This window comes from Zeus faber (assembly GCF_960531495.2).
Source record: "Zeus faber genome assembly, chromosome: 21".
In the NCBI taxonomy this organism is placed as follows: Eukaryota; Metazoa; Chordata; class Actinopteri; order Zeiformes; family Zeidae; genus Zeus; species Zeus faber.
Window position 1 is genome coordinate 11531232 of NC_137208.1, and position 27999 is coordinate 11559230.

General features: G+C 42.2%; 1 protein-coding gene across 1 annotated transcript; it reads left to right on the forward strand.

Moving 5' to 3' along the window:
• Nucleotides 1-13: 13 nt before the first annotated feature.
• On the forward strand, nt 14-27990 carry ano6 (anoctamin 6). Its single transcript, XM_080022214.1, has 20 exons — nt 14-213; nt 9717-9787; nt 11077-11205; nt 14238-14303; nt 14922-15209; nt 15368-15481; nt 15850-15965; nt 17299-17433; nt 18441-18546; nt 18756-18816; nt 18976-19121; nt 19385-19462; nt 19664-19892; nt 20337-20506; nt 20901-20998; nt 21297-21427; nt 22321-22526; nt 24131-24333; nt 24887-24992; nt 25430-27990. The coding sequence occupies exons 1-20, from the start codon at nt 126-128 to the stop codon at nt 25649-25651; spliced, it is 2763 nt and encodes a 920-aa protein (XP_079878340.1). The 5' UTR covers nt 14-125; the 3' UTR covers nt 25652-27990.
• The last annotated feature ends 9 nt before the right edge of the window (nt 27991-27999 follow it).

Here is a 27999-nt window from a genome sequence, read left to right on the forward strand (position 1 = left end):
CGGAGGAGTAGGAGTGCCCGTCGGCCCCGGGTGATGCCCTTCCTCGCCCGCTTCGCCGCGGACTGTTGTCGTGTGGTGCCGGCCACGCTCTCCGCGCGAAACTCAGCCGAGGACCGGACCCGAAGATGAGCGACAACGAAAACGACATCCTGGAGATGGACTCCGTATCCGCGTCCGAGGCGGCGGAGCTGGGGATGATCGAGGAAGAAGTTGGTGAGAGCGCAGTCCCGACTTTTATGAAAGTTTTCTTTCTTTCTTTCCCTCTTTCTTTCTTTACCTCTCTTTCTTACTTTAGTTATTGCATGTGCTTGAAGCGTGGGTGGGAGCCGTGTTTGTCGCCTGAGGGCTGTTCCGAGCCGAACCAGATGTCGGTTAAAATGAAAACACACGTTTGTTTTTTTTAATCTTTGGTGCGTTGTTGTTGTTGTTGTTGTTGTTGTTTGTTTGTTGTTGTTGTTGTTGTTGTTGTATAGTTTTTAGTTTCAAGTGTCGCGCTCAATACGGACTCCCTCTATGCCACTAAACTGGACTGTTTTTTGTGGCCCACCGTCGTGAAAGCAAACGCCCCTGAAAGGGATGGCGGTGCTTGCTGTTTGTTATGTCACTTTGTTTGTTTGTTTGTAAATTATTCCAAAATTAATCCCGAATGACTCATAACCAGAGATGTGGCTTCACAGCAACACACGGGCTCCTTGCTTTGCAGCAGATCGTTACTTGTGTTTAAACTAAATAGATGACAAGAAAGGGGTGTAAATTGGACGAGAAATTCAATACACTGTGAGTGTAAAAACAAGAACACACTGCAATTTGCCTTCCACAATAAACTCTAAATTGGTATCCTGTAACATAGTGTAATTATTTTATGCAGTGATTAACTTTTTTTTTTTTTTTTACACTACTTTATTGGCGACTTTTGGGGGGTTGGGTTTCTCTAAATTCTACAGTTGAATGTGTCACAGTGTGAGAGTGCTTTGGTAAATGAACTATGGTAAAAGCGGAACGGTGAGGGTTAATAAGGAATAGGAAAAACAACTGATTGTACAACTGATTAACAAAGTATGGGACGAGTCAAAGCTGCTGGGTCAGGTTTTGCATTTCACATTGTAAAACTAACTTGAAAGTCTTAAATGATTCTTAAGTCTGATGCTGTCGGAATAGTCCAATCACAATGAATTATTTACAATTGCTTTATTGCAGCCTGTAACACGGGTGTAGTAAACCTTAAATAAGCTTTCACTTTTTCATGTGAGGCGTTTTCGCATCGCAGGAACCGTCCCTTTTTTGTGTCGGCACTGCAGGCGCTAGGAACGATCGTAGTTCGTAGATTGCCATTTTGAGGGACTTTTTTTTTTAGCTCCTACTCCAAGTCAGGGACCAACCGGCACAAGAGGAACCTTCTATAACGATTGGTCCAGAAGTAAGACCATGGTCCCTCGGACCGAGGACAGTCTGCCTGGTCGAGTCGCATCGCTCTGGGCGGGGACCAACCCAAGTACACTCAGAGGTAGTAGTAAAGAAAGAAAGAAAAAAAGTTGTATTTTTTATTGTAGATGTATTTATTTGATGTATTTTGTTTTCCGACGTTAATTGAATGAAACAAAAAAATCCCTGTGCGATGTCCTGAAGCCAGCCTGTGCCTTATGGAAGTCGGAACAAACTTTTAAATGACCTCTTGTGGATCTAATATGAGTGAAGATGCAGCAACTGGATTGCTTATTTCTCGCCTCAGATTTGTTCAGAAGCAGATTTTAGAGGACAGTTAAGGTGACACCTGACAGTTAAGGTGAAATCAGTGAAAGTTATAGAGCAAATACAACACAGAACACGTGCTGAAACCCTGGTGGCTGACGTCAGTTCGGAGTTCCTACTGCCGGTGTGACTACAAACAGAAAAAAAGCCCTTGAAGGTATTTAGTTCTCAGGGGACATCCCCAGTTCCCAGTTCTCCTCAGGGAGTCCCCAGAGCTGTTTGGTGCGAAGTTGGCTATAGTTTAGTGTAGTGACTGTGAATGGGCCTGAGGCTGTGATTTCATGTTGCTCTACCTCAAGCTGTTTCAAACAAATACTATGACATATTTAGCATAAAGCTGTGTTGGACCAGGTGTGAAAGAGTCCCCACCACAGAGTCCCCACCACACACAAATCGAATTATGGGTCCATGTAGCCTACATTTGTTTCATCGGTGAGCATAGACACTCTAACCTCAAAAATAGAGTAGGGCCTCACACATTTTCCTCAACTATTCAGCACCCCCACACAGACTTTAACAAGTGTGTTTCTATCACGTCAAAACTGTGCCAGACCAAGATAATAACAATTCAAAATATATATATTTTTTACCTGTGCTGTCAGCATGCTTGGCATACGACACAGAATATATGTGTGCAATTGCATCTAGAACAGAGTTAGTCTGCAAGTGGAGTTCAACTTCTCAAACTGCAATGCAACTCTTTATTAATATATATATATATATTCAAATCAATTATTATTTATTAATTTATTTATGAAATAATCAAGAACTGCTTGCAACAATTCTGTCCTGTGGACGACCTGTAGGATGACAAAAGCACAGATTTTTGTTACACAAAACCACCAATCCCCCTCTTTGGAGAATATTCTTTCCATGTTTTGGTCTATGAACAACTAATCATCATTACTAGTCCAAGAGAGGGAGAATCACCACGGGTGAGACAAATAAACGTATACCCCTTTCACACTGCACTAAAAACCCGGTAACACCGGCTAACATTCGGCATCTGTCATTATTGGGAAAGGTAACGGTCCCGGGTCAAAGGACCCTGCAATAGACACAGGTCTCTGATGTAAACAAGACACCTGGGTCGGCCCGCTAAATTTGGTCCCTTTACCTGCACAATGCAACATGCATTGACGTTCTGTACGTTGGCGCGATAATAGACAGGAATATCCATGTATCATTCGATCATTTCATATCCCATTTAGAATCCAAAATCCAAATCAGAAGTGTATGTATTTTTCCCGCATGGGGGACCATGAAATGTTTTTGAGTTTGGGGATCGCTTCGTGGGGAGCACAGTGGAGAACCCCCGCCGGGCTCCGAGAGACTCCAGCACTGCCCCAAGCCGGTCCCCGAACCGGAGGAGTGTCACCGCTGCCCGGCGTCTCCCTCCCCGCTTTAGGACCGTTGTGCGCACCTTCACAGATCCAGTATAGATATACGAACCATCCGATTTTTTTTTTTGAACAGCTCTTTTTTAGGAACAAAGGGTACAGAGTCTTCCTGGGTGATGAACCATTATTTTTTTGCCAGGTTTTACCTAGAAGAAAAGAAGAAAAAAGAGAAGAATGCCATTTCTCTTGGCAATGGGAAATGTGTATATTGCCTATTTTTGCGAGTTGACCCGCGCACGTGGGTCCCTGTGATGGCTATGGCAGTACAGGAGGGAGAAAAGGAGAAGGATTTAATCAGAAAGATGTGCGTGCGTGCATGCGTGCGTGCGTGCGTGCGCGTCCACCGGTGAGTGCACGAGACCTCTCCCAATCGGTTCTTGTGTATGAGGTCGGAATTATATTGTAGCTCCTCAAAGCAGCGGACGGACACTCCACGATGTAGGAATGCTCAGAGCACCATGCCCTGCAGCTACAGATGTGGCCCCTCCCCCACCGCCGGCACCCGGCGCAGGGAAGGAACGCAGTGGGAGCAAGGCCGACAGCCGCCTCCAGCACTGCGCCCCCACCCCCACAACAGCAACCAAGTCAAGTCAAAGTTTATTTATATAGCGCCTTTAAATCAACAGCAGTTGACCAACATGCTGAACAGGCTTAAAATACCAAGTATAAAAATAATGTAAAAGCAAATAATGTAGAAACAAATAAAACACAAAATTAAATAAAACAATAGACATGAAATAAAATAGTAAAAGAATAGTAAAATAATTGTAGCACACCAGGAGATGAAGTCAGGGTGTAGAGTTCAACTTGAATTAAAAGCCAACGAGGAGACATGGGTTTTCAATAGTGATTTATAAGCATCTAGGCTGTGTGCAGATCTTATGTTAATAGGTAAGCTATTCCGCTGTTTAGGGGCAGCCACTGCAATGGTTCGGTCACCTCTGTTCTTTTTCATAGATCTTGGAATATCCAACAGCATCTGGTTTGTCGACCTCAATGTTCTAACTGGAGTATGACGATGCACGAGTTCTGCTGGATAATGTGGTGCCAGCCCATTAGCTGCTTTATAAACAAGCAATACGATCTTAAAACGAATCCTGAAACAGACCGGAAGCCAGTGCAGGGAGGCCAATACCGGAGTCATATGATCACGCTCTCTTTTTCCAGTCATTAGACTAACATTAGATACTGTGTTTCGGACTCCAAGGGCAGCATATACAATGAAAAGAGGGCGGGGCTCAAAACGGAGCCTTGCGGGGCTCTACAGGTAAGTGAACCGAGAAACTCCTATCTGTCAGGTACGACTGGAACCATTTGAGGGCAGTACCTTTGATGCCAGCGGAGTGCTCAAGACGTGATGAAAGGATGGTATGACCCACAGTGTCAAAGGCAGCTGACAGGTCTAAAAGCGGCAGAATAGGAGAGTTCACTGTATCAGCAGTTAGGATTAGATCATTAAAAACTCTTAAAAGAGCCGTTTCAGTGCTATGGCATGGTTTAAAACCAGACTGCAACGTCTCATGAATGCCATGGTTGTCTGAAAATGTTCGTTACTCAGTATAAACTACTCTCTCCAGAGCTTTGGACAGAATAGGTTGCTGAGAAATTGGCCTGAAGTTGGAGAGAACAGAAGGGTCCAGATTTCCAGACACCCTGAAGTAAGAGGTATTAAACAAAACATGAATGCTTGACCCAACAGTGTTCAAAACGTATTTCAGCATAATATGAGCGGTGTCACATGGGTTTATAAGCGTATTGAACGCATTGAAAAGAACCTGAGGCCTATGACTTATTCGTGACAAGGTTTGATACGTCAGGTCAAGTGTGTATGTCCAGTGCCGTAAAATTCCTAGGGAGCTTGTCCTTTTTCCACTTTCTCCCAGCTCGTCTATGTGCGCGTCTGAGAGTGTGGGTAGTGTCATTCAGCCACGGCTCTGAAAGTGTTTTGAGTGTGTTTGGTCCTAAAAGGAGCAACAGTGTCCAAAAATGTCTGTGCATATGGAGTCAAACCGGGTGATAAGCTCCTCCTCACTGAGATCACAGAGGCCATCCAGTGTGTAAAGCATCGAGTCTTTGAAAATATTAGAAAACTGCAATGTTGTTAAAGGGTTAAATCACTCGCAGGCGGCGTGCAGGGGCACACGTTTTAACGCTGGCGGGGGGGACAGTACCGGTAAATAAAACAGGCAAATGATCCGATATACATGTGTCGCAAATTTCACAGACGCAAACACATCAACAAGATGACAGCACAGGGTCCAGTCTGTGTCGCTTTTCATGTGTCAGTCCAGTCACCGACTGAGTGAGAGTAAAAGAGTGAATGAGATTCTGAAAGTCTTTGACCATGGGTCTATTTTCACAGCACACATGAATATTAAAATCCCCAAGAATGAACACACCCTGTCATATTTGGGCACAACAATAGACAGGAGCTCAGAAAACTCAGAAATAAAACCAACAAATTTAGGAGGTCTATAAATTAGATTGATACAGAGTAAGGGGGCGGGGCCAGTGATTATGAAACGTAACCTTTCAAAGGAAATAAAATCGCCAAAAGTAACAGGATGGAAAACCTTAAAACCTAATTTATAAAATAGAGCTAGACCGACCCCCCCCACCCTCTTCCATCAGACCTGGGAATGTGAGATTTTGTAAAGTCAGGGGGCGTGGTCCCGGTCATGGAAACAGTGTCCCCTGGTGGCAGCCAGTCTCAGTAATCATAAAAGAGTCCAAATGATTAGAAACAATAAAATCACAAATTATTAGAAAAAAAACAAAACGTATTTGAGAGAGCGCACATTCAGGAGGGCAAAATTGTTTAGCGGCAGAGCAGCGGTAGAGGAGGTGGGCATACAGCAGATAGGACGTAAATTGCACATATTTGCTCCCCTATGAGGCTTACTAGAAAAGCAGCTGGGGGGTCTGGTATTGCAAATCGCAGTGATAGAGGAAATAGCAGAAGGGCAATTGACAGAGAGCGGGGAGATATATGCTCTGGGCGTAATGGCAATGGGAATGTTACATCTGGAGGTGAGGTCAGGAGAAACCAGGCCCACACTATATCAGCCTGTGGTGGAACACAGAGCAAGGTCGAGGTTGTGATAAAGGTTTTGCACCAGGCCCACTCAAGGGGCAGCCATCTCGCGCAAAAAGGCCTCTGCGAGCCCAAAATGCAGCAACGTTATCAGCATACGGAAGGTTCAGGCGGCAACAGTACCTTTTTAATCAGGCGCGAAGCTGACGGATGTGGCTGAAATCCACGTCAACGAAGCAGGGAGAGGAGATTGGTCCGGATTTTAATGTTTCCTTTTTTTGTTTTCAATGTGGTAGTTATAAGGTAGTTAGAAGCTCTATTATGGAGCTATATCTATAAAAGATATGTCTATAAAACCAGCCACAGGCACAGAGTGGCCTCAGGCACAAAGTGGCGACCCACCATGGCCCGCCATGGCCCCAGCAGGCCCCTGACCAGCCCCCCGCTGCCCAAATGCAGACCACAGAGCAGATGATGGCAGACGGCCATCACCTGCGGTGACGAGTGCGCCAGAGAATAAAAAACCCAGACAGCCAGGTGTGACAACGGGTGACGGGTCCGTTCCCAAGACCAGACGGAACATCCCACCATCCCAGGCATGGCGGGCCACCCCCCCAAACAAACACACACATATTGTTAGGGCCCCAACATCCCCCGAAACACCAGGACATAGCCCCGATTTATGAAGACTCAAGTATTGAGAGATGAAGTTATGTGAGTGATAAAAGTAACCCATATTTCATGACATGAATCAACCTTGTTTTTGGAGTTTGCCAATAGTTTTTCCATTGAGATGTATTCTATTAATAGATGCAACCATTGGGATGTGGTAAGATTATCTCTTGTTTTTCCAACTGAGTAATATTATTTTCTTGGCGATTGTTAAGGTCATCAAAATGGGTCGGTGGCGTTTGAGTGGTGGGTCAACTGAGGAGAGGTCACCGAGGAGACATACAGACGGGGAGACTGGAATACTGTGACCCAGAAGGGTCGATGGCTTCTGGGTGATGTTGGTCCACAATGGTTGGATAGGTGGGCAGAGCCAGATGGCATGAAAGTAGTCATCTCTGGTATTAAGGGAACAATGAGAACAAACGTCTTCATCCAGGAACCCCATTTTGAACATTTCTGTTCCGTGATAGGAGCTTTGTGCAAAATCTCATACTGGATAAGTGACATTTTGGAATTGCGGGGGTCGTGGAAAAGGTGTCGTTGCAAATAAGCTTCCAGAAGTTGGTATTGGTGAAAACAGCAAGGTCTCTTTCCCATTCCATGGTAGGTAAAGATAAAGTGTCATCTGTTTTTAATAAGAGTTTGTATCTTCTGGAAAGGGGATTTTTTAAAATTACGTATATGAGTAAGATTGATTGTTGTAAAATTGTTTTCAAAAATGTATTTCAGATGAGTAATTCGGGTTGTGCCCGATTGGAGGGAATTTGTTTGGCGATGGAGAGTAACCACTGAGATTGTTGAATCACCACCAGGCTGACAGAGTCGTTGCGATGAATGGGTTTTTAAAGCAATTATGTTTCTTTATAGATTCAGTAAGGAGTGGGAGATCAGATATTGATCAATCCTGGTTGTAACCATTTAATTATAAATTGAAGATGGTTAGCAAAATAGTAGTATCTAAAGTTTGGGGCTGCTAGGCCTCCACAGTCTTTGTTTTCTGTCGTGTTGCTAGTTGATTAAATTCAATTCAATTCACTGTTGGTTGGACTGGGGTCATTGAAAATATGTAGTTCATTTTTGGTAGAATATTAATTTTCACTGCTGCTATCCTGCCAATTAGTGAGATCAAAATAACCTTGCGACCTAATTTTACGCTCAAAACACGGCCCTTAAGCCGTACAACTTCAGTTGCCCCAGGAACCAGAGGTGCGACAAGAGACATGCGCTGTATATCCTGAGAACCTTCACTGCAACCTAATAATTATATAAATAACATTTTGCATGGCTGATTACTCACGCCTTTATAACATCTGCTGTAGGCTCTCAGTGTTGCTCCTATTCGTTTGGACCGAGCAACTCTGGTCGGTCACTATGTTGTCCCTCCTTATTTGTTTGAGCTGCCCAACTGTTGTTAGGGAGCAAAGGGAGTCGGAAGAACGGCTGCAAGGAGTGGAAACTAGTTTCCAAAAAACGTGGAAAAACGTGTTGAAGTATATTAACACACCAAAATGGTCTGTTTCACTTCAGACTCAGTTAAAAAAATAAAAAGTTCAACATGAAATAATTGACAGCCTTTTAAGTCCTCTCCACACATGCGGGCCAGAGTGCAGATATTTTTTTTAATGTAAATTTTCCTTGGTAGATGGTAGATTTATAATGTGCATTACGATTTGTTTAATAGAGGATTTGTGGGCAGACTCGTTGGCACAGACCACAGCTATCATGGTTCTGCCCTGTTTCGTTATTAGTGTCTGTTCCTTGTTTTTCCTTGTTTTGTTATAGTTCTGTCACAAGTTGGGTTGCCATTTGTTTTTCTTTCACTTATCCTGTTTGTTTCTCTTGCCATTTCAAATTTGGTCTTCCCTACAGTTCTGCCCCTCCCAATCGGCTTTCCCCTCAGTCTGCACTGTGACATCATAGCATTGTGACAGTGTCGACGTTGGTTCGGCCTGTCTTTATCCCGGTCCGGTTCATTTTCGCGGTGTCTGTCCAGTCTCTTCCACCCAGCTGTGCAATATCCTTGCCCGCTGGTCCGAGTTACCGCCTTCTGGATTAGACTAGACTTTCCCCTCCACCTTCCCCTTTGGGATTGTTAGCTGCACGGACCGATCTCCTGGTTTTGACCCCGGCCTGTTTTTAGCAATAAACCCTTGATCCTTTGCTCCTGAGCGTCTGTTGTGTTCTGCATTTGGGTTCAGCAGGCAGCACTTGAGACAGGGGCGTAACAGCAGCCCCTTTTCCAGGGTGTTTCTGTGGCCATTGTTTGGAAAACAGCATCTGCCTTTACTTAGTTTGTCTTACGTTCCCTACTTCACTACACCGAAGTAAGAGGACTTGCCAGACAAAATGATGTTGCGGCTGTTATGTAAAATATGAAGTAATACTTGTTACACAACTATATCTCATTTCCAGACTCCCTTGTAGTGGTGGCACTGTGCCACCTAATAGGTGACGTTTGGGGGAAACAATGATCCTGGGAGAATGCATTGGGTTCCCAAACTAGGGTCTGTGGCCCCCACAGGGTTCGGTAATTTTGATTTATGTTCTTTAATATGTATTTTTTTTTCCATTACATACCTGAATATCCATGTACTCACCCTGATTTATGTTCGCGTTTCACATTGTAAAACTGGCATTGAATGGGGCAATGCTGCTTGTTATTCACATTAAAGAAATGTTAAAACTCTTTAAAACTCTTCAAAGTCTTCAGTCTTCAAATGCCTTCACTCTACACGGAACTATGCATGGCATCACAACCACACATCTTCCTGCTATGATCTAGGTTTTTAGCACAGACTGTATAGAGGATGCTGATGCTCTGTAAATAGTAAAATTGCACATTGCATTGTGTCTTTTTACAGTTTACCCACAGGAGTTTTTACCAACGTATGAAACTATACAGGAAGGAGCGTCCATGGCCAAAGCAGAACAGGTGAGTGAGCCCAATTGGTTGGTTTTAGTCTAGAACTTCTAAAACTATCAAAAAGTTTGAAGTTAATTTAATTACCTTCACCAATCAGCCACAACATTAAAACCACCGACAGGTAAAGTGAGTAACATTGCTCCTCTAGTTCCAATGGCACCTGTCAAGAGGTGGGATATATTAGGCAGCAAGTGAACAGTCAGTTCTTGAAGCTGATGTGTTGGAAGCAGGAAAAATGGGCAAGCGTAAGGATTTGAGCCACTTTGACAAGGATCAAATTGTGATGGCTAGACAACTGGGTCAGAGCATCTTCAAAACAGCAGGTCTTGTGGGGTGTTCCCGGTGTGTAGTGGTTAGTACCTACCAAGAGTGGTCCAAGGAAGGACATCCGGTGAACCAGCAACAGGGTCATGGGCGCCCATGGGCTCATTGATGCACGTGGGGAGCGACGTCTAGCCCGTCTGGTCCGATCCCACAGAAGAGATCATTCGCAAATATTGCTGAAAAAGTTAATGCTGCAATGATAGAAAGGTGTCAGAACACACAGTGCATCACAGCTTGCTGTGTATGGGGCTGTGTGGCTGCAGACCGGTCAGAGTGTCCATGCTGATCCCTGTCCACTGACGAAAGCTCCTACAATGGGCACGTGAGCATCAGAACAGGACCATGGAGCAATGGAAGAAGGTGGCCTGGTCTGATGAGTCATATTTTCTTCTACATCATGTGGATGGGCGGGGTTAGGGTCCGATCGGATCGAGCATCCGTGGGATGTGCTGGAACAACAAGACCGATCCATGGGGGCCCCACCTTGCAACTTCCCGACTTAAAGGATCTGCTGCTAACGTCTTGGTGCCAGATACCACAGCACACCTTCAGAGGTCTTGTGGAGTCCATGCCTCGATGGGTCACAGCTGTTTTTGCGGCACGTGGGGGATATTAGTAAATATTAGTGGTTATTAGTGGTGGTTTTAATGTTGTAGCTGATCGGTGGATATTTACTTTCCCAGTTCATATACACCGATCGTATTTCCCCACTTGTCAAGAGAGAGATTTTCCGAAGTAAACCTTCAGACAGCCAACTTAATTTGTCTCCGACCCAAACATGCTGTTTGCAAAGAGGGAGCGCGTAACGTAATATTTGCTGAAACTGCCCTCATCGCTCACTTTACTCAGAGAACACAGCCTCTCGCAGACTCTTTGCGAGACGGAGCTCACACATCATGTACAACATCATGGAGGAAGAGGAGTGTGAGTTCCAGGACGAGGATTTACCCGACCAGTCCCGTTTTTGTCCCCAGGCCGAGTTCAACGACAAACCCGACTCCTTGTTCTTCAACGACGGCGTGAGGAGGATCGACTTCGTTCTGGTCTATGAGGACGAAGACAAGAAGGACTTTGAGAAGAGGCACGCATTCCAGAGGAAGAAGGTAGGCCTTTTGATCGTAAATTTGGGTTTTTCTTTTGATTTGTGCTCGGTCAAACTGAAACACAAAAGGAATTCCCAGATAACCATGAAGGCGTCTATAAAGAAACAATATTTCTTTCATCTTTCTAATGAAGCTTGAGTTTCGTGTTTACCAAGGGAGGTCTTTTTTGTGTTTACTTTAGGCCTAGTCCTAGGATCCTTAATATTTACTCATACTACACATACGCTGCACAGAAATATGTATATTTATTTAACTTCTACTAGAATCCATATTTTCAGTATAGTGAAATATTCATGTCTGATGAAAACATTCCATTAGATACAAGTGGAATGTGTTGACTTTCCACTGTAACTGATAAGAGGTTGGAGCCGCCTCGGAAAGCATCTTGCGAAAATATTTCTTCTTTTTTTGCCGCTTTTTTAAGGTTGCTGGGTTTATCAGAGTGCTACTGCTTTAATAACCATTGTTCCAGCAGGATATGAAAAAAAACTCCTTTTCCTGATTCCACTCTTAATTGCTGAGCTGGAGTTAGAGACAAACATAAGTTACCCCTTAATATAGTATTGTATGTTCAGTGCACGTTCAGTTCAGTTTCTGAACTGAACGTACAGTACCACAGCCAGGTGTGTCCTGTGTGCCTTGATTTTATCTATTTTGCACGCAATATTTTGTTTTTGTTTATACAGTCCACATTTCTATTTCTAGTTTTACACCTTTTACATTTTTTTTACATTGTTAAATTGGAAATTCTATTGTTTTTGCTGCAACAAAAATGTACACATTCTCTCTAGGCACTGCCATTTTTCATTTCACTGCATACCTGTATTCATGTGACTAATAAAAAATCTTGAATCTTGTGGCCAGCCGGTGATAAATATAATGCTCAAATCTATGAAGCGTGGAAGTGGATACCTGCAAGGCTGCAAGTGTGATCCTCAAGTGGTTTGGAAATAGGGATTCGAAAAGGGCAGGTAGCTTTTTACTGGTATAATGCCAAACAATACCATACATCCCGAGAATGGGTTTGGAAACTCACTCATCATTGAACCACAATATTTGACAGTTGAAGTAATACGGAAAATACTGTCATGTGTCTTTCCGGGAGAGAAGGATAAAGAGCCGTAATGGGTTGAAAGCAGCTTCTTGTATCTGCCCCTCAGAAGAAGATGTGATATGAAGATGATCCACTCACATCTGGGATACTCAGTTACATTTCAGTCTGTTCTTTCACTATTTCCAAACCTTTTTTTTAAGCTTAAAATGAAGGAATACATTATTGGATGTTACGGTATTCTCTCTGGTTTCATATGTTATGCTTATACAGTACATGCTTCGACATGCGTCGTTTGTTGTTGTTTTTGGATTACCTCCAGCCATACTGGTATTTCTCAAAATAAATGTAACTAAACAAGAAATATCTTATGAATCCACTTATGAATGTACGCTTTCCCACTCCGTTGTGCAGCTACTTCCAAAACTACGGCTGCGTAATAGGCTGGACTGAGCGAAATTGGCATTATGTGACAGCAATGGGTGGGACAACAGGGAAAATGGCTTTTTATTGGAAGACCTTAGAGTCACATTTAGTTTCTAAATTTCTGTGATTTATCTTTCGGTCCTTGCTAATACTCAAAAAGTCTGATGATGCACGGCCATGTTTGTCAGTTAAGTAAGCTTGATGTATAGTTTTTCTATTTGCCCACTCACATAGTAGGAGTGTTTGGAAATGTGACTCAGAGCTTAATAGCTATTTCAACAGTGACTTTAAGACCATAGAGCATTTAGCAATCCTGCATTTTAATCCCACAGCGTGGCTTAGTTCTCCTGGAGCCAGACGTTGCGAGAGCTGCTTCCCTTGTTGCTACTGTTCAAGTTCAAGTTCAAGAGATTATTTGTCACATACATACACACATATACTGTATGAGACTAATGAGCACCAAGCGTGTTTGACATTTCAGACACTCTTAACTATGCAGGGATAATTTATCCCGTCATCATGAACACCATCATCTGTAATCGTGATCAAAATGTGATGTATGTGTAATGAATCAGTTTAATTCCAAATTCCAACCCGCATAAATTTGGGCCAAAATTGTGCCAAATTCCAAATGGCAGAAGTTGTCGTTACTAAGCAGAGTTTTGGTTCATTTTTTATGTGGAAGTTTGCAGAAAAACTCTATCTGGTTAATTGGAGTCATTTAGGACAACCACTATTAAGTGCAATCAACAGTCACTTATTGTCAGGAAGATGGTTTAAAAAAGCACTTCTCCAAATATACCACAGTTGGTAGATATTCATATAATTTATAGTAATAAAGCTCAAGCTTAGATTCCAAGTACATTTTAGTCATTCAACCACTTTAATATCAACTGTGCCAAAAGCCATGCTGAGGTTGTTTAGAACTATTATTAAAGTCTATATCTTTATCTATCTAACTGTTAAGCTGTTATCTATAATTCCACTCCTTGTCAAAAATTTCAGTAGAAATGTTTTAACATCCTTTTATCTGAACAGCATTTTAACCCAAAGTAAATAATGAAGGTTAAAATACACACAGCAAATTTCTGAAAGTCAAAAGTCTGGATGCGGAACCAAAAGTCGGAATTATTTGTCGGACCTGCACTCCAGCCTGTGTTCAGGGTCCATCCTTGGCGGTGTATTACTTTGGCTTTCCTCTCCAGTTTATCATTCCAAAGACTACAATTTTCTGTGGACGTACGAAGGAGGCGCACAACAAAATGGGAGTTACGTTGAGTTCTACAATGAGAAACGCTGTTGCGCTTTATTAAAATGACCATCCATGGACCTCACTCGACGATCGGTCTACTTACTCTTCAGCACAGAGATTAGTCATCCATCAGACTCCAGTGGCCCACGCCCAGTGCCGAAATTAAATCATCTCTCTGTTCAGAGAGGGGGAGGAGTGGGCCGGGGGGGGGTGTGTGTGTGTGTGTGTGTGTGTGTGTGTGTGTGTGTGTGTGTGTGTGTGTGTGTGTGTGAGCTTTGAAACCATTTCCTGTTTTCTCCCCAGCGACGGCGAGAGTACTTTGAGGCCAGCCTGATGAAGATGGGGATGGAGCTGGAAGCCACAAGATCAGTAAGTAGCCCAGCAGGGGCACAGAGTGACACCAAGGTCCAGCTGAACTGCGGAAGAAGAAAGTCGAAAAGCCTCTCTTTTAAAATCTCCTTTTGGGTTTGGCTGTGAAGGGGGCCGTTTTGAACGCGGGTCATTTCTGGAAAGGCCAGGGCCTATTTGAGAGCATTGTATCACGTTTATTGTCGATGTGTTGTTTAAAATGTCTGTTTATGATGAACGCCAAACCTCTCAACTGCAAACTAAATCAACCTACGGGTATAATTGAAGCAACCTGAACCTGAATTTGTAAAAGCTCTAATCATTGTGTAAAAAAAAAAGCAAACATTTTGTTAAACAAAAATATTCATTCCGGATGGCAGTTGTCATGGCAGATTTCAGTTTAATTAACTAGTTGTGATTTTGTGGGGATAACATCATAAATAAATGAATTACAAGCAACAAAGGCCATTCCTACCCTTCCATTATCGGCACTATCTTTAACCACACACACGCACACACGCACACACACACACACACACACACACACACACACACACCGGAAAGAATGGCGGTGTCTATCACCCATTTCTTGCGACTGAAAATGAACATTTGTTTCCCACCCCTCCTCCCGTCCGGTAGGTGACCGACGACAAGCTGATGTTCGTCAAGGTGCACATGCCGTGGGACGAGCTGTGCACGTACGCCGAGGTGCTGCACATCAAGCTGCCCATCCAGCCCAACGACCTCTCCCTGCAGCCCTCGCCCTGGCGCTTCTTCTCCTGCGTCACCAAGTTCTTCTACCCCAGCAAGGACATGATCACGGAGGAGGCGGAGTTCTTCACCGCCCCCTTCGAGAAGGACCACGAGGAGTACTTCTACGTCAAGGAGAAGGACAAGTTCTTCACGCAGTCCATGAGGAGCAGGATGGCAAGTTCTGCCGTCCGTTTTCCCTTCAGTGCCGTAGACGCCATCGCTTTTTCGAAGAGCGCGTCGTCAAATAAGTCGACCCGCCTTGAGCGGTTGTGTGCAGCAGGGTGCCTTTGGAATGTCATTGTGATCTTTGTAATGTCTCTTGTTTGCGTCAGGCATATTACATCCTGAGCCGAGCCCCTTACGAAACCCGACGGAAGATCAAGAAGTTTGGCATCACCAAGCTGCTGGACGGAGGAGTGTACAAGGCTGCGTATCCTCTGCACGATGTGAGTCCGGCTGTTTGCGCGCTCTCATTCTCACAGCTGCCCAAAATTCAACTTTCCGTGTTATTAACCGCTGAGAAGTCTTTATGACAAGTGAGGCACGTGCGCTAATCTGTTTGAATCATGTATCGTGATTTCTGCCGTATGATCCTAACGGGCAGTCATCAGCATAGCAGTGGATCGATCTACTTTGATCTTGTTTTTAGAGCATGTTCGGCTTTCATTTTGCATTTTACGTTTCTGTCAAAAATTGTTTATGAACCGCTGTACACCGCTGAGCTCTTCGCATGCCTCACTAGCTCGTGTAACTTAATTGCTTATATCAGCTGACGCACACAGGACATCTGTTTCCCTTCGTTTCTACAACTCAGTGCAGATTCAACGTCCGGTCGGAGGAGGAGGGCTGCCCCAACGAGCGGCTGCTGCTCTACGAGGAATGGGCGCATCCCAAAAGCTTCTACAAAATGCAACCACTGGATCTTATAAGGTAACTGGGCGTCACGTCACAAAACAAAGGTCTCAAATACTGTTTGTACATTAGATGTCAACATCAAGCAAAGAGTGAAGGGACTTTGGTGTTTCCCTCACTTCCTATTTACTTCACAAGGGTAGGAGTTTAGAATAGTTCACTCAAGTGCCAGTACCCCTTTCCCACTGCACCAAAAACCCGCTCACGCCCGCTTACGTCTGGCATTTGTTATTAATGGGAATGGTTACACCCGGGTTTCAGTACCGGGACGAAGGACGCTGATCCGATCAGCTCTGACGGAAACATGACACCCGGGTTTACCCACATTCCAAAAACCTGGGCATACACGCTAATTTTGGTGTAAAAAAATGGTAGCACTACAGTGGAAATCGCTTATAATGATCACGGTTACACTGATCAACCACTTATATGGATCAAGAAGCTTGGGACAGAATCATTCCAATACAAATGCTGTTTAAATAATTTGCCTAATTGATAATTAATTACTTGATTATAGTAATCAAGTAGTCCGCTTACAGCGTTCCTTTTGGGTTTTTTCATACATGACAACATATGGAATGTATTTTCTTTACTACAGTAATTCTATTTTTATTTTTTTTTACTTTAATCCCATGATACTTTGCCTCATGGTAACCTGTCTGCAGTGGTGCTGCTACACCAGGGCTTGCCAGTGCTACAATTTTACATTTTTATTAAACACTTTAAATCCTGTTGGACAATTATTCTAAGTTTAAAGTGTATTTCAGACTGATAATTCAGAAAACGGGCAGGTGTCGAGCAGTGGCGTTTATGCGTAATGGAGAGGGAGCGATCTCCGCTCCGTCGCGCTTCCCCGTTTCTCAAAATAAAAACACATAAATGTGTTTTTATTTTAGGTGTATATATTTTCCTCCTTTTTCTAACTGAACAAAACAAAAAAAACTGCACCCCATAGAGCCATTGATACCATTAGATGGTAATCTGCACGGAAAAAAAAAAAAAAAATGTAGTTATAATTATCATCCGCTGGTAGTGATAAATTTCACCCGGACAGACGTGATCACTATAAGAGGTTGCCATTGTGTACTAGTCCCCCAGTTCCTTGTTGGACAGGTTTGCAATTGCTTTCTCAATATATTTTTAGACAATCCACTAGATTGGCGAAACAAATGAACCCTATTAAACTTTCAACCAGTGTTCAACCTATTAAATTAAAACTAAAAATTGTGCTATAAATGGTGGAAACTTGAAGTTTTTGTCATGTACACTTTCTTGCACTTTTTAACAGGTGATCTCCAGGGCATTCAAAGTGACTTCTTACTTCAGTTGATTCCTTTCTTTTCTTCCACAGGAAGTATTATGGGGAAAAGATCGGCATTTATTTTGCCTGGCTGGGTTTCTACACTTTGATGCTGGCACTCGCCGCCATCGTGGGTCTGGGCTGTTTCATTTACGGATACAGGAATCAGGAAACAAGCACTTGGAGGTACGATCACGACAGCTAATGTCATTAATATAATGCAAAAGTATGTTAAATCCTCACGATTGACATAATGGTATCATTTTAGTAAAAATGTTTCAAATGTTTCAAAAAACTTCTAATACTACAGAGGGGTAAGGGTGGGCGGGGTTGCAGCTTTGTGGTTTTCTAATAAATTGGAACACTTTTTGGGAGATCGGGTGGGCTTTGAGCAGTGTTGGGACTGGAAAAAGACACATTAACTCGCAACGCTGCACTTTGAACTTCATCCCAAAACACGAGAAACTAAAGTTGCCTCGATCAACTCGATCACATCCAGAGATAGAAAACAGAGAAGCACGTGTAAATTTATTTAACAACATTAAAGCCATTCTGAGGGAGAAGCATGGTCTAATGTTTAGATAGCAGGAACGTTTAAGTACAATAAAGAATTTAAAAAGTATTCACTATTTGACTATGTAAGTGTTGTTTATATATAAAACATTATTATATTAATTATTTGGGATGAGTTGCTATTCTGCAAATAATGCCATTGTTTACTTGCAACTTTACCGTACAATTCCTTTTATGGTTGGAGAAACAATGTCGCAAGAGCGTGTGATAGTAACCGTGGGGTCATCTAGATTATGACCTTGATGAAATGAATGTTTTTGCTCAATGTGGAAAACATTTTTTGTCCTTAAAGCTACACTTGGAAAGTTTGAGGGAAAATAATTTTGGAAGTCCAAGATTAATTCCAATGAGCATAAACGTGCACTTTAGTGTTGGTTAAAAGGATCTACAATTTTCGAGAGGAGCAAATAACATTAATATTGATCCATCAATGGGAAAAAAAATGTCAGAATTTGGAAAAGAAAATGTATTCAGACCTACCTTTAAATAGCTTTAAATAAATAAAAGTTCTCACTTTCTTGCAGTTAAAAAATACTTCGGTCAGTTACCCGAGAGTTGTCCTTCTTTTTGTCCTTGACTCTTGTTCACTTCTTGCGCCGTAACTTCATTTCTTGGTTCAGCAAAGAGGTGTGTGACCCTGAGATCGGGGGAGCCATCGTGATGTGTCCGCAGTGTGACAAGGAATGCAACTACTGGAGGTTAAACAGCACGTGTGAAGCTTCAAAGGTGAGCGTTTTTTTTTTTGTTGTTTTTTGTTTTTAAATATGTCACAAAGTGTCACAGTTGAAAGCTGTGAATAGTTAAATATTTCTCCCGCTACTTTAGGTAGGTACAACTGGAGCAGCGGCTTTCAATAGTTTTTGTATAAATAGTGATTAACGGCATGAGGTTGATGCAAATGTCTTGTGTGTGTTTTATTTTTTTTTCCTTCCCAGAAACTTTGCATATTTGATAACTTTGGTACCCTGGTGTTTGCTGTTTTTATGTCAGTCTGGGGTGAGTTTTTATTTGACTCCATTTCATTGTTATATATACTTACAATAAATCTATTTTTACTGTATATATATATATATATATATATATATATATATATATATATATATATTTATTTGTATTTTTTTGAGTCTAATAAAGGATATTTTTTTTCCGTTTCAGTCACTTTGTTCCTGGAGTTCTGGAAGCGCTACCAGGCAGAGCTGGAGTACCAGTGGGACACGGTGGAATTCCTGGAGCAGGAAGAGCAGCCGCGTCCGGAGTACGAGGCCAAGTGCATCCACGAGAGGATAAACCCCGTCACACGGGTACGGCGGGAAAATATTAGTTTTATGTGTTTTCCTTTAGTTTCTTCACTTTGTTTAGTAAGATTAGCTCTAGGTATGTCTGTATGTATTGTTTTATTTAGAAAAAAAAGTTTTATATATATAAATCATAACTATCCACTGTCAATTAGTAAAGCAGCAATATCTCTTAGTTGTTGTTTTTTTTTAATCTTTGATTTTAAGGTCTTTTCAAAAGTCACGTTAACTGTTTTTTTTTTATTTATTATTCTTGTGCGATGTTCCAGGTGAAAGAAAAGGTTCCATACACAAAGTGTGGACGGTGTATTCGATTATCCTTGGGAATAGGGACGGTCTTATTTTGGGTAAGAGATTTGCTGGATCTCTGCTAACATTTCTGATGTCAACATTTTTTGATGTTCTTTTATGCCTTTTTCCTTATACACAGGTTACTAGTTGTCATTTCCCCGCCATTTTTGACGCTCTCTCTTCTTTTCTATTTTTTCACTCTTCTTTTCTGGCTGTTTTGGGTCTTCCGCCCTTGTGGTCTCGAACCGTCCCCTCAGGTGCTGTTGATCTTGGCGTCCGTGGTGGCCATCATCGTGTACCGCCTGGCCGTCTTCTTCGCCTTCTCGGCCAAACTCCGCTCCCAGGACCTGAAGGAGCTGGAGCCGCTGAAGGAGTACGTGACGCCGCAGATGGCGACCTCTGTCACGGCCTCCATCATCAGCTTCGTGGTCATCATGGTGCTCAACATCCTGTACGAGAGGGTCGCCATCTGGATCACAGACTTTGGTGGGCACACGCTTACGCAGTTGTAATTTAGTAAGAAATGCAAGACTCGTTTGGGAGTTTTACAGTTTTGGAAGTTGTTTGCCCTCTGGACTAATATTGTGTATCTCATCTTATCTCATTTTATCTTCTACAGATACGGAATACATATAAATATATTGATGCATACATGCAAAAATTTCCAGCTTTTACATTTCAAACTGTTGATACAGAAAGTCTATTGTTTTGGTTTTATTTTAGGTTTATTATGTATCATATATTGCCATTTTTTTCTACTTTCCCATTTCTCTGTCTATCTGTCTATCTGTCTATCTGTCTATCTGTCGATCTGTCTGTCTGTCTGTCTGTCTGTCTGTCTATCCTAAATTAAAAAGATAATTGTGTTGGGTTTATTTTTGAAAGTACTAACAACAATATGATCCCCTGTTTATGTGACTTAAAAACCAGAGCTTCCCCGGACCAAGACGGAGTACGAGAACAGTCTGACTCTGAAGATGTTCCTCTTCCAGTTTGTCAACTACTACTCCTCCTGCTTCTACATCGCCTTTGCCAAGGGGAAAGTGGTCGGCTATCCCGGAAACCCCGTCTACTGGCTCGGAAAGTACCGCAACGAGGAGGTACGGTGACTTGTGCATAACAAAATATCTGCTTGGTTTTTACGTCAAAGTTAAACAAATCAGCATCCCCCCCAGACTGAAAGCGCTGGCACCCCCTGTGGTCAAGAAACAGCACTACACCCTGGATTTCAATTACTTATTAACCAGTTCCTGCCCCCATTTTCTTTTCTTTTATCAATTTTATCTATTTTTAAATTAAATTAAAATTGTTCCTGACCATTATAAATCACTTTAAAAATAAAAATGTATTTGATTTTGATTATTATTATTATTTTTTGTATCTATTTTGCTATCCTCTCTTTGTAGCCATAAATCGATCCATTCATTTTCTTAACAATTGACTTACTCTCCCTGCTCCAGCTCTGACCTTTTTCTTGTCTGGTTTACGTTGCAGTGCGACCCCGGTGGTTGTCTGATCGAGTTGACCACCCAGCTCACTGTCATCATGGGAGGAAAAGCCATCTGGAATAACATCCAGGAGGTCTTAGTGCCGTACGTACTCGGAATATTGAGAGGGTTTTGTTGCAGAAGTTCATAAAAATGAGCAAAATCTTAGATCAACAAATGACGTTCCGTCACCAAGCAGTCCTGGAGTGTATAACCACTTTGGAGGGACGGAGGATCCTTCTTCCTCTAGATTTTAACCAAGCCAATAGTTAGAATACCTTAGTGATGTTGGTTGATTTGTGCAGGTGTCGTGCATTTTTTTTTGGTTGTTGGCTTGGAAGATGAAACCATGACAGCAGCAGTTCAGAACGCGGGCCGATGGAAACCTGTTATTCCTCCTTAGGTGGGTGAAGAATTTGATCTTCCGATACTGCACCCGCGCGGGCAAGGAGAAGAATGTTCCTCGCTGGGAGCAGGATTACGAACTGCAGCCCATAGGAAAACTAGGACTGTTCTACGAGTATCTGGAGATGGGTGAGCCTGCTGTTTGTTTTTTAATTTATCGATTCAGCAATTTGTTTAAATAATGAAATAAAAAATGTAGGACCACAAGCTGTGCATCCTTTATGTGGAAATATGGTAACAAAAAATATAGAAGGTTAATTCAAGCGGTTAAAATGCAGTAATCAATATATACAGAAATTAATAAATACCAAATTAAATAAATCTTGAAAAAACAATTATTAGATACATTAATAAATACGTAATAATTCATAATAATAAAAAATATAATTCATATAATAATTATAATAAGAACATATAAATAATTAAAATATACACGGCGGTGGCACTGACAAAAAGGCAGGTGGCTGTCTGTCTCTGGCTGAACTGGAGGTGGCAGAATTGAGGATGTTGAGATTTTCATTGGGAGTGTCAAGGATGGACAGGATTAAGAATGAGTACATTAGAAGGGACAGCTCAGGTTGGACAGTTTGGTGGTGAGAGAGGTGAGAGAGGCCAGATTGAGATGGTTTGGACACGTGTGTAGGAGAGATGAGAGTTACATTGGGAGAAGGATGCTGAGGATGGAGATGCCAGGCAAGAGGAAAAGAGGAAGGCCAAAGAGAAGGTTTATGGATGTGGTGAGGGAGGACATGCAGGCGGTTGGTGTAAGGGAGGAGGTCGGCAGAACAGAAGGTATTGGAGGCATTTGATCCGCTGTGGCGACTCCTAACAGGAGCAGCCCAAAGAAAAGTGTTTCAGCTTGTGTGTATACATTAGGTGTTCTTCTCACTATGTGCACTGGAGTCCATGTTATTTAGAGCTTATTTACATAGTAAAGGAATGCTAGGCATGTCAGAGCACGTATGTAACACACGGCCATGTTGAGCTTGACACCCAGTGCTGTGTCTTCTCGTGTCCCACAGTGATCCAGTTTGGGTTTGTCACGCTCTTCGTGGCCTCCTTCCCCCTGGCCCCAGTCCTGGCTCTGGTCAACAACCTGTTTGAGATTCGGGTGGACGCGTGGAAGATCACCACCCAGTTCCGCCGCGTGGTCCCGGAGAAGGCCCAGGACATCGGGGCCTGGCAGCCCATCCTGCAGGGCGTGGCCATCCTGGCTGTGGCAACAAATGTAAGTGACTCATTTCCTCCCGATGATGTATGGGTATGAAAAACAGATGACTGTACATGGCATTCTGAGGAAGTGTTTTTTCTTGTTAAGACCACTTTAACAGTGAAAGGTCAAAATTTAGGTCTAAAAGAAAATATGTGCAACTTTAAGAGTAGAATTGCAGGTTATTCAAGAGGATAATCTGCAGCTCCATGGTTAATGATTACTTTAACCAAGAAATTAAGACTTGTGACTTGTGACTTTCCATGACCTTAAATCCTTCCAGAAAATATGTTGTCCGTTTTTGTGTTCACCGAACCACAGCGTACACTTTATAGCCAGGGACTTCAACATGTAATGTTTCAAATTCAGCATATATTTTCTGAAATATATTATTATTATTTAAGAAGATTATTATTTTTTAATATATTCTCTCTGCATTCCACACGGTTGAAAGTTCCAACGAGTTGAAAAGTGACTCATCACAAGGATGAGGCTACTGTTATTTCCACATGCTACTCAATCAAGATTCAAGAGGTTTATTTGTCACATACTTATACATACTTTCATACAAATATGCAGTGTAATGCAACGTTCCCGGTGATAACACACAATATGTCCTAGGAAAATTTCTTTCTACTAGACCGACTAACTGATTCCTAAAAAGTAATACAGTAAGTCGAATACTTGTAGAATAAAATAAAAATATATAGAATAAAATAAAATTAAATTAAATTAAATGGAATAGATAAAGGGAATAGGCTTACGTATATGGGATGGACTTATGTATATGGGATAGGCAATTATGTATATACAGATATGTGCATTAAAGTGGAATGTGAATAAAGTGAGGTAGTGTTTGTGGGATAATACAGCAAAGTATACAACAGTACGGCGCAGCAATACGGTAACACCGAACAACCCAGAACAGTGACACAGTATGCGGTACAGCATGCTATATACAGTTCAGAAGGTAGTGGAGCCTATGTGTGTGGCGCAGTGAGGACCCCTGGTGAGGTCAGCGTTAACAGTTCTTATGGCTTGCGGGAAAAAACTCAGTCTCAGTCTCTCTGTTCTCACTGTGTGACTGCGGAGGCGCTTGCCTGACCGCAGCAGCTGGAACAGTCCGTTGTTGGGTGATGAGGATCCTTCATGATCCTGCAGGCTCTGCTACTAGACCTCCTGGTGTATATGTCCTGCAAGGGGGGGAGGGTAGTTCCAGTGGTACGTTCAGCTGAACGCACCACCCTCTGCAGGGCCGGCCTGTCCTGAGCAGTACAGCTCCCAAAGCAGGCAGTGATGTTGCCTGTCAGGATGCTCTCCACTGCTCCAGAGTAGAAGGACTTGAGTATCCTCACCGAGACCCGGAATATCCTCAGCTGCCTGAGGTGGTAAAGACGCTGTCTCGCCTTTCTCACCAGAGAGTCTGTTTGTAAAGTCCATCACAGCAGTAAAAATGTACAAAAGAAAACAATGAGAAGTTTAAAAGCAGCTGAAGTATGAGAATTTTATGCCCCTCCTGGTGAGCATTCATTAACAGCAGCAGATTTTTGACTTTTTGCAAGCTTCATTAGCCTTTTATTCCCAGCTCCTTACATTCTCCTGGCTACCTGGTTCCTCCGCAGGCGATGATCATCGCCTTCACCTCGGACATGATCCCGCGCTTGGTGTACTACTGGTCCTTCTCCATGTTCCCGTACGGCACACACCCGGAGCACACCTTGGAAGGATACATCAACAGCACCCTGTCCATTTTCGACATCAACGACTTCTCCAACAGGAGTCAGCCCAACACAGCGTACCGCTTCAGCAGCATCACCACCTGCAGGTACGCAACACAGGGAAGCGAAGAACTGAATAGAATTTTGTTTTTAAAATTAACACTATCCTCTATCCATTTTTTAAAGGTCATCCTATACATATACAGTAATAACACAAAAAGATCAACAGTGAATTCTTATTAAATAAATGTACTTTTGAAATGGAAGATCTTTCACATAATTAATTATTATATATTATATTTTTATATTATCTATATATTATAGATTTGTATATCAAAATAAGCATAATATGACCACTATAGTTTTCTATACTTTTATTGTGAAATTAATTTCACAATAAAAGCCTCTTTCTTTCATCCGCTATTTTCAGCAATTATGAATTAAATTGCATAAAATGGAACAGATTTTTATGTAATTACATGTTAGTAAAAACAATGATCTTAATCATATGCATAATGCCTTTGGCCAATAAAAAAATCTAGCCTAGTTTGATGGTTTTAGTTGAATTGTAGTTGGATTTTTAGCTGAAATTACATTTTGCAGATGTTTTTCCAGATTGTTCTTTGTTGCCAGGCAACAGCTGTTGTTTACCTTTTTTAGGTATCGAGATTTCCGGTATCCACCCGGCCATCACCGGCAATACGAGTACACAATGATGTACTGGCATGTGATCGCTGCCAAACTGGCTTTTATCATTGTTGTGGAGGTATGTAAGGACTTAGAATGTAATCCTTCTGAAAATAGATCCATTTCATTGTATACCATTTTTTTATATTAGTGGTTTCAGTATGTTCAGAAAAACATGTGCCGTAAAATGGCAAAGGCGATTTTTTATTAATATTTCATTTTTGTAATGAAAATTGTGATAAAACACCCGTAACACCGATGTGAAAAAAATAATTACCACCTTAAATTATATTAATAAGGCGTTGCAGCACCTGTTAGTGTCACTGACTGCAGCCAAACACTTCCTATCACTTGACATCAGTCTTTCTCATCGCTGTGGAGGAATTCAAGCCTGTTCTCCTGTATAGAAGTAATAATATCGTAAAATTAAAAAAATTAATAAATAATATAAATAATTCAGACTCATCTGTAGTTTTGCGTCTCTGAACTGCTCTGATGTCTTCCTCCTCTCGGCAGCACATAGTTTACCTCACCAAGTTCTTACTGTCGTACATGATCCCGGATGTCCCGGAAACCGTCAGAGAGCAGATCAAGAGGGAGCGCTATCTGACGCAGGTCATCCTCCACGAGGCCAAGCTCAAGCTGGTCACCAAGAGTAAGAAACCGGCCGGCGACGAGATCTGCAGACTCACGGAGGAGGAAAACATGGACAACGAGATGCTGGACCTGGATTTCTGATCATAAATACAAAAGAAAAAAAGAAAAACGGCAAAAAGCAAGCCACGAGCGTGAGAAGAAACTGAGTATTTAAGGACTGTCTCATAAAACAGGATGACAGAAAAAAATGTTTTCATCTCGGGCTCATACAAAACGTGTTCACATAAAAAAAAGCATCATCAAAAGTAAAAAATCGGAAGCAGTCAGCATGAAGGAAAAAAAAGAAAAAGAGCAAAAGTTGGACGTACCTCCGCCCTCTCATCATCCCAGGGCCAGTTTTGAGCATCGGCCATATAGGCTTTCCCCTAGGGCGGCAATCATCCATGGGGGGAGAGCAAATAAAAATGGAAGAAAATAAAACGATGGAAGAAATTTTTAATTTGAATTCTATTTTTAAGCATACAAAATATGAAGAATGTAAAAATATATGGAATACAAATCCCGCCCCCATATGGGTTTTTGGTTTTGCCCAGCTGTCATGTGCCCACTGGCCATCAGCCACTCTGCTCAGATCTCAACCAGGGGCGGACTGTATCGGCAGCACCAGTTGTTTCCATGTGTGCTGCTTGACGATGGGGCCGATACGATGCTAAATATTGTGGCGTTTGGCACCGTTAACTAGACAGGACTCAGTGGAGGCGACCCAGACGATAGCTTCATTGGAAGGCGAACCCCGGTTGTATTCTCTGCCGAGTGGCTCACAGCCACCCTGGGGGCTGAGGTGTCCAGACGGAAACGACCACCCAACCAACAATGGCCGTGACCCTTTTATAGAAATGTTTTTTTTTCTTCATCCGGCTGTTTTTTCTCAGTGCCATACAATCAGCACCAAGTGAACATCTCCACATCCCTTTCCCTCGCTATTCTCCGTCCGCATACTCCCTGCACAGGACAAACCAGAATCCGCCCTCTCATCACCTCGGCCAATCACCCTCTTTTATGATCACCTCGCCCCAATAAGATGAACTGATGCAAATTACACAACACAGCCCCACACACATACATACATACACACAGCATCACAATACTAAAATACAGACAAAAACAAAACCCCCAAAAAATGCGGAAAATTGATTGGTATGTGTCATCAAAATTAAAAATGGTGAACAAAAAAAAAAAAAAGTCAAATACAGCGTAAAGTTGTTGCTGTTGTTGCTTTACTTGAGGAAAGCTAGATTTTTATTTTTTTTTTATGTATTTTGTGCCTTGTTATTTTGTTATTTACTTGTGTACAAAATCACCAGAATGCAGGAATAAAGGTCCCTGAAACTAAATTTCCTCCTGGGAGCAGCAGAGGGCAGGTTGGGTGGAGTTGGAGTGGTGAGGTGAGCAGTGTGGGCCTAAGGGGGGGGCATCTTCTACAGGTCTCGCCCTGGGCTCCAAAAAGGCTAGGGCCGGCCCTGCTTCATTCCTAGAAGTGTATTTTATCGAGTGTATTTTATTTTATTTTTTATCAATCAACATATTTTGTTACGATCTCCATCAGTATCATCCGCATGAATTTGCACAAAGATCTGCTTTCCGCCCTTTTTCGATTTTATCTTGACGTTCGCTGAAGGGTCAATAAGAGAACACGTGTGTGTTTAAATTTTTTCGATAATAATAATAATAATAATAATAGCCATAAGTGCATACATTTTTTTGTGTGCATTCTCTTGTAAGTATTGCGTTTCATCCCAATGAGCTGGGTCGCTTCCAGCCATGAGACATATCCAGCACCGTTGGACGCTTTGTTTTGTTTTTGTCGACCAGTATTACAAGAAGCGAGAGATGTTTAAACTTTGTGTGCAACGCTCCATCAATATTCCCAATGTATTTTGCATTCAGAACACTGTGTTTGCATTTAGAAGATTGGACGAATTGGACGACGAGTATTATCGTTACAAGTATCTGTGGAAATGTTTTGATAACCACAAAATTCATTTTTTATTTTATTTTTTTAGACGTTATTTGTTCTTGAATTAGATTTGATTCTCTGACTACACTTTTGTCAACATAGTCAATATAATATTCATGAATAGTTCTTATGTCTGATTCATGGAGCAATCTGAAATGCAGCGTCTGGTGACTTGGTCTGTTTACATGTTGTACTAGAGCTGACCCTGTGTCATGTGGAGGGAAACATGGCCCCCATTCTTCAGGTAAATTGTGTGGCAACAAAGCCCTTCATCGATGCAGAATGGATGCACTTATATTGTGAATTAATACCACTTTGTCCAGGTGTCACTGATCCTGTGTTTAACCAAAGGTACCTTCGCTAACACGTATGCATGAAAACAAAGTTGCTTATTTTTTTAATGCAAAACTTTTTGTCTTTTTGTTTTTGTATATATTTACCATTAAACCCTGTTCTAAAAACATGTGGCGCG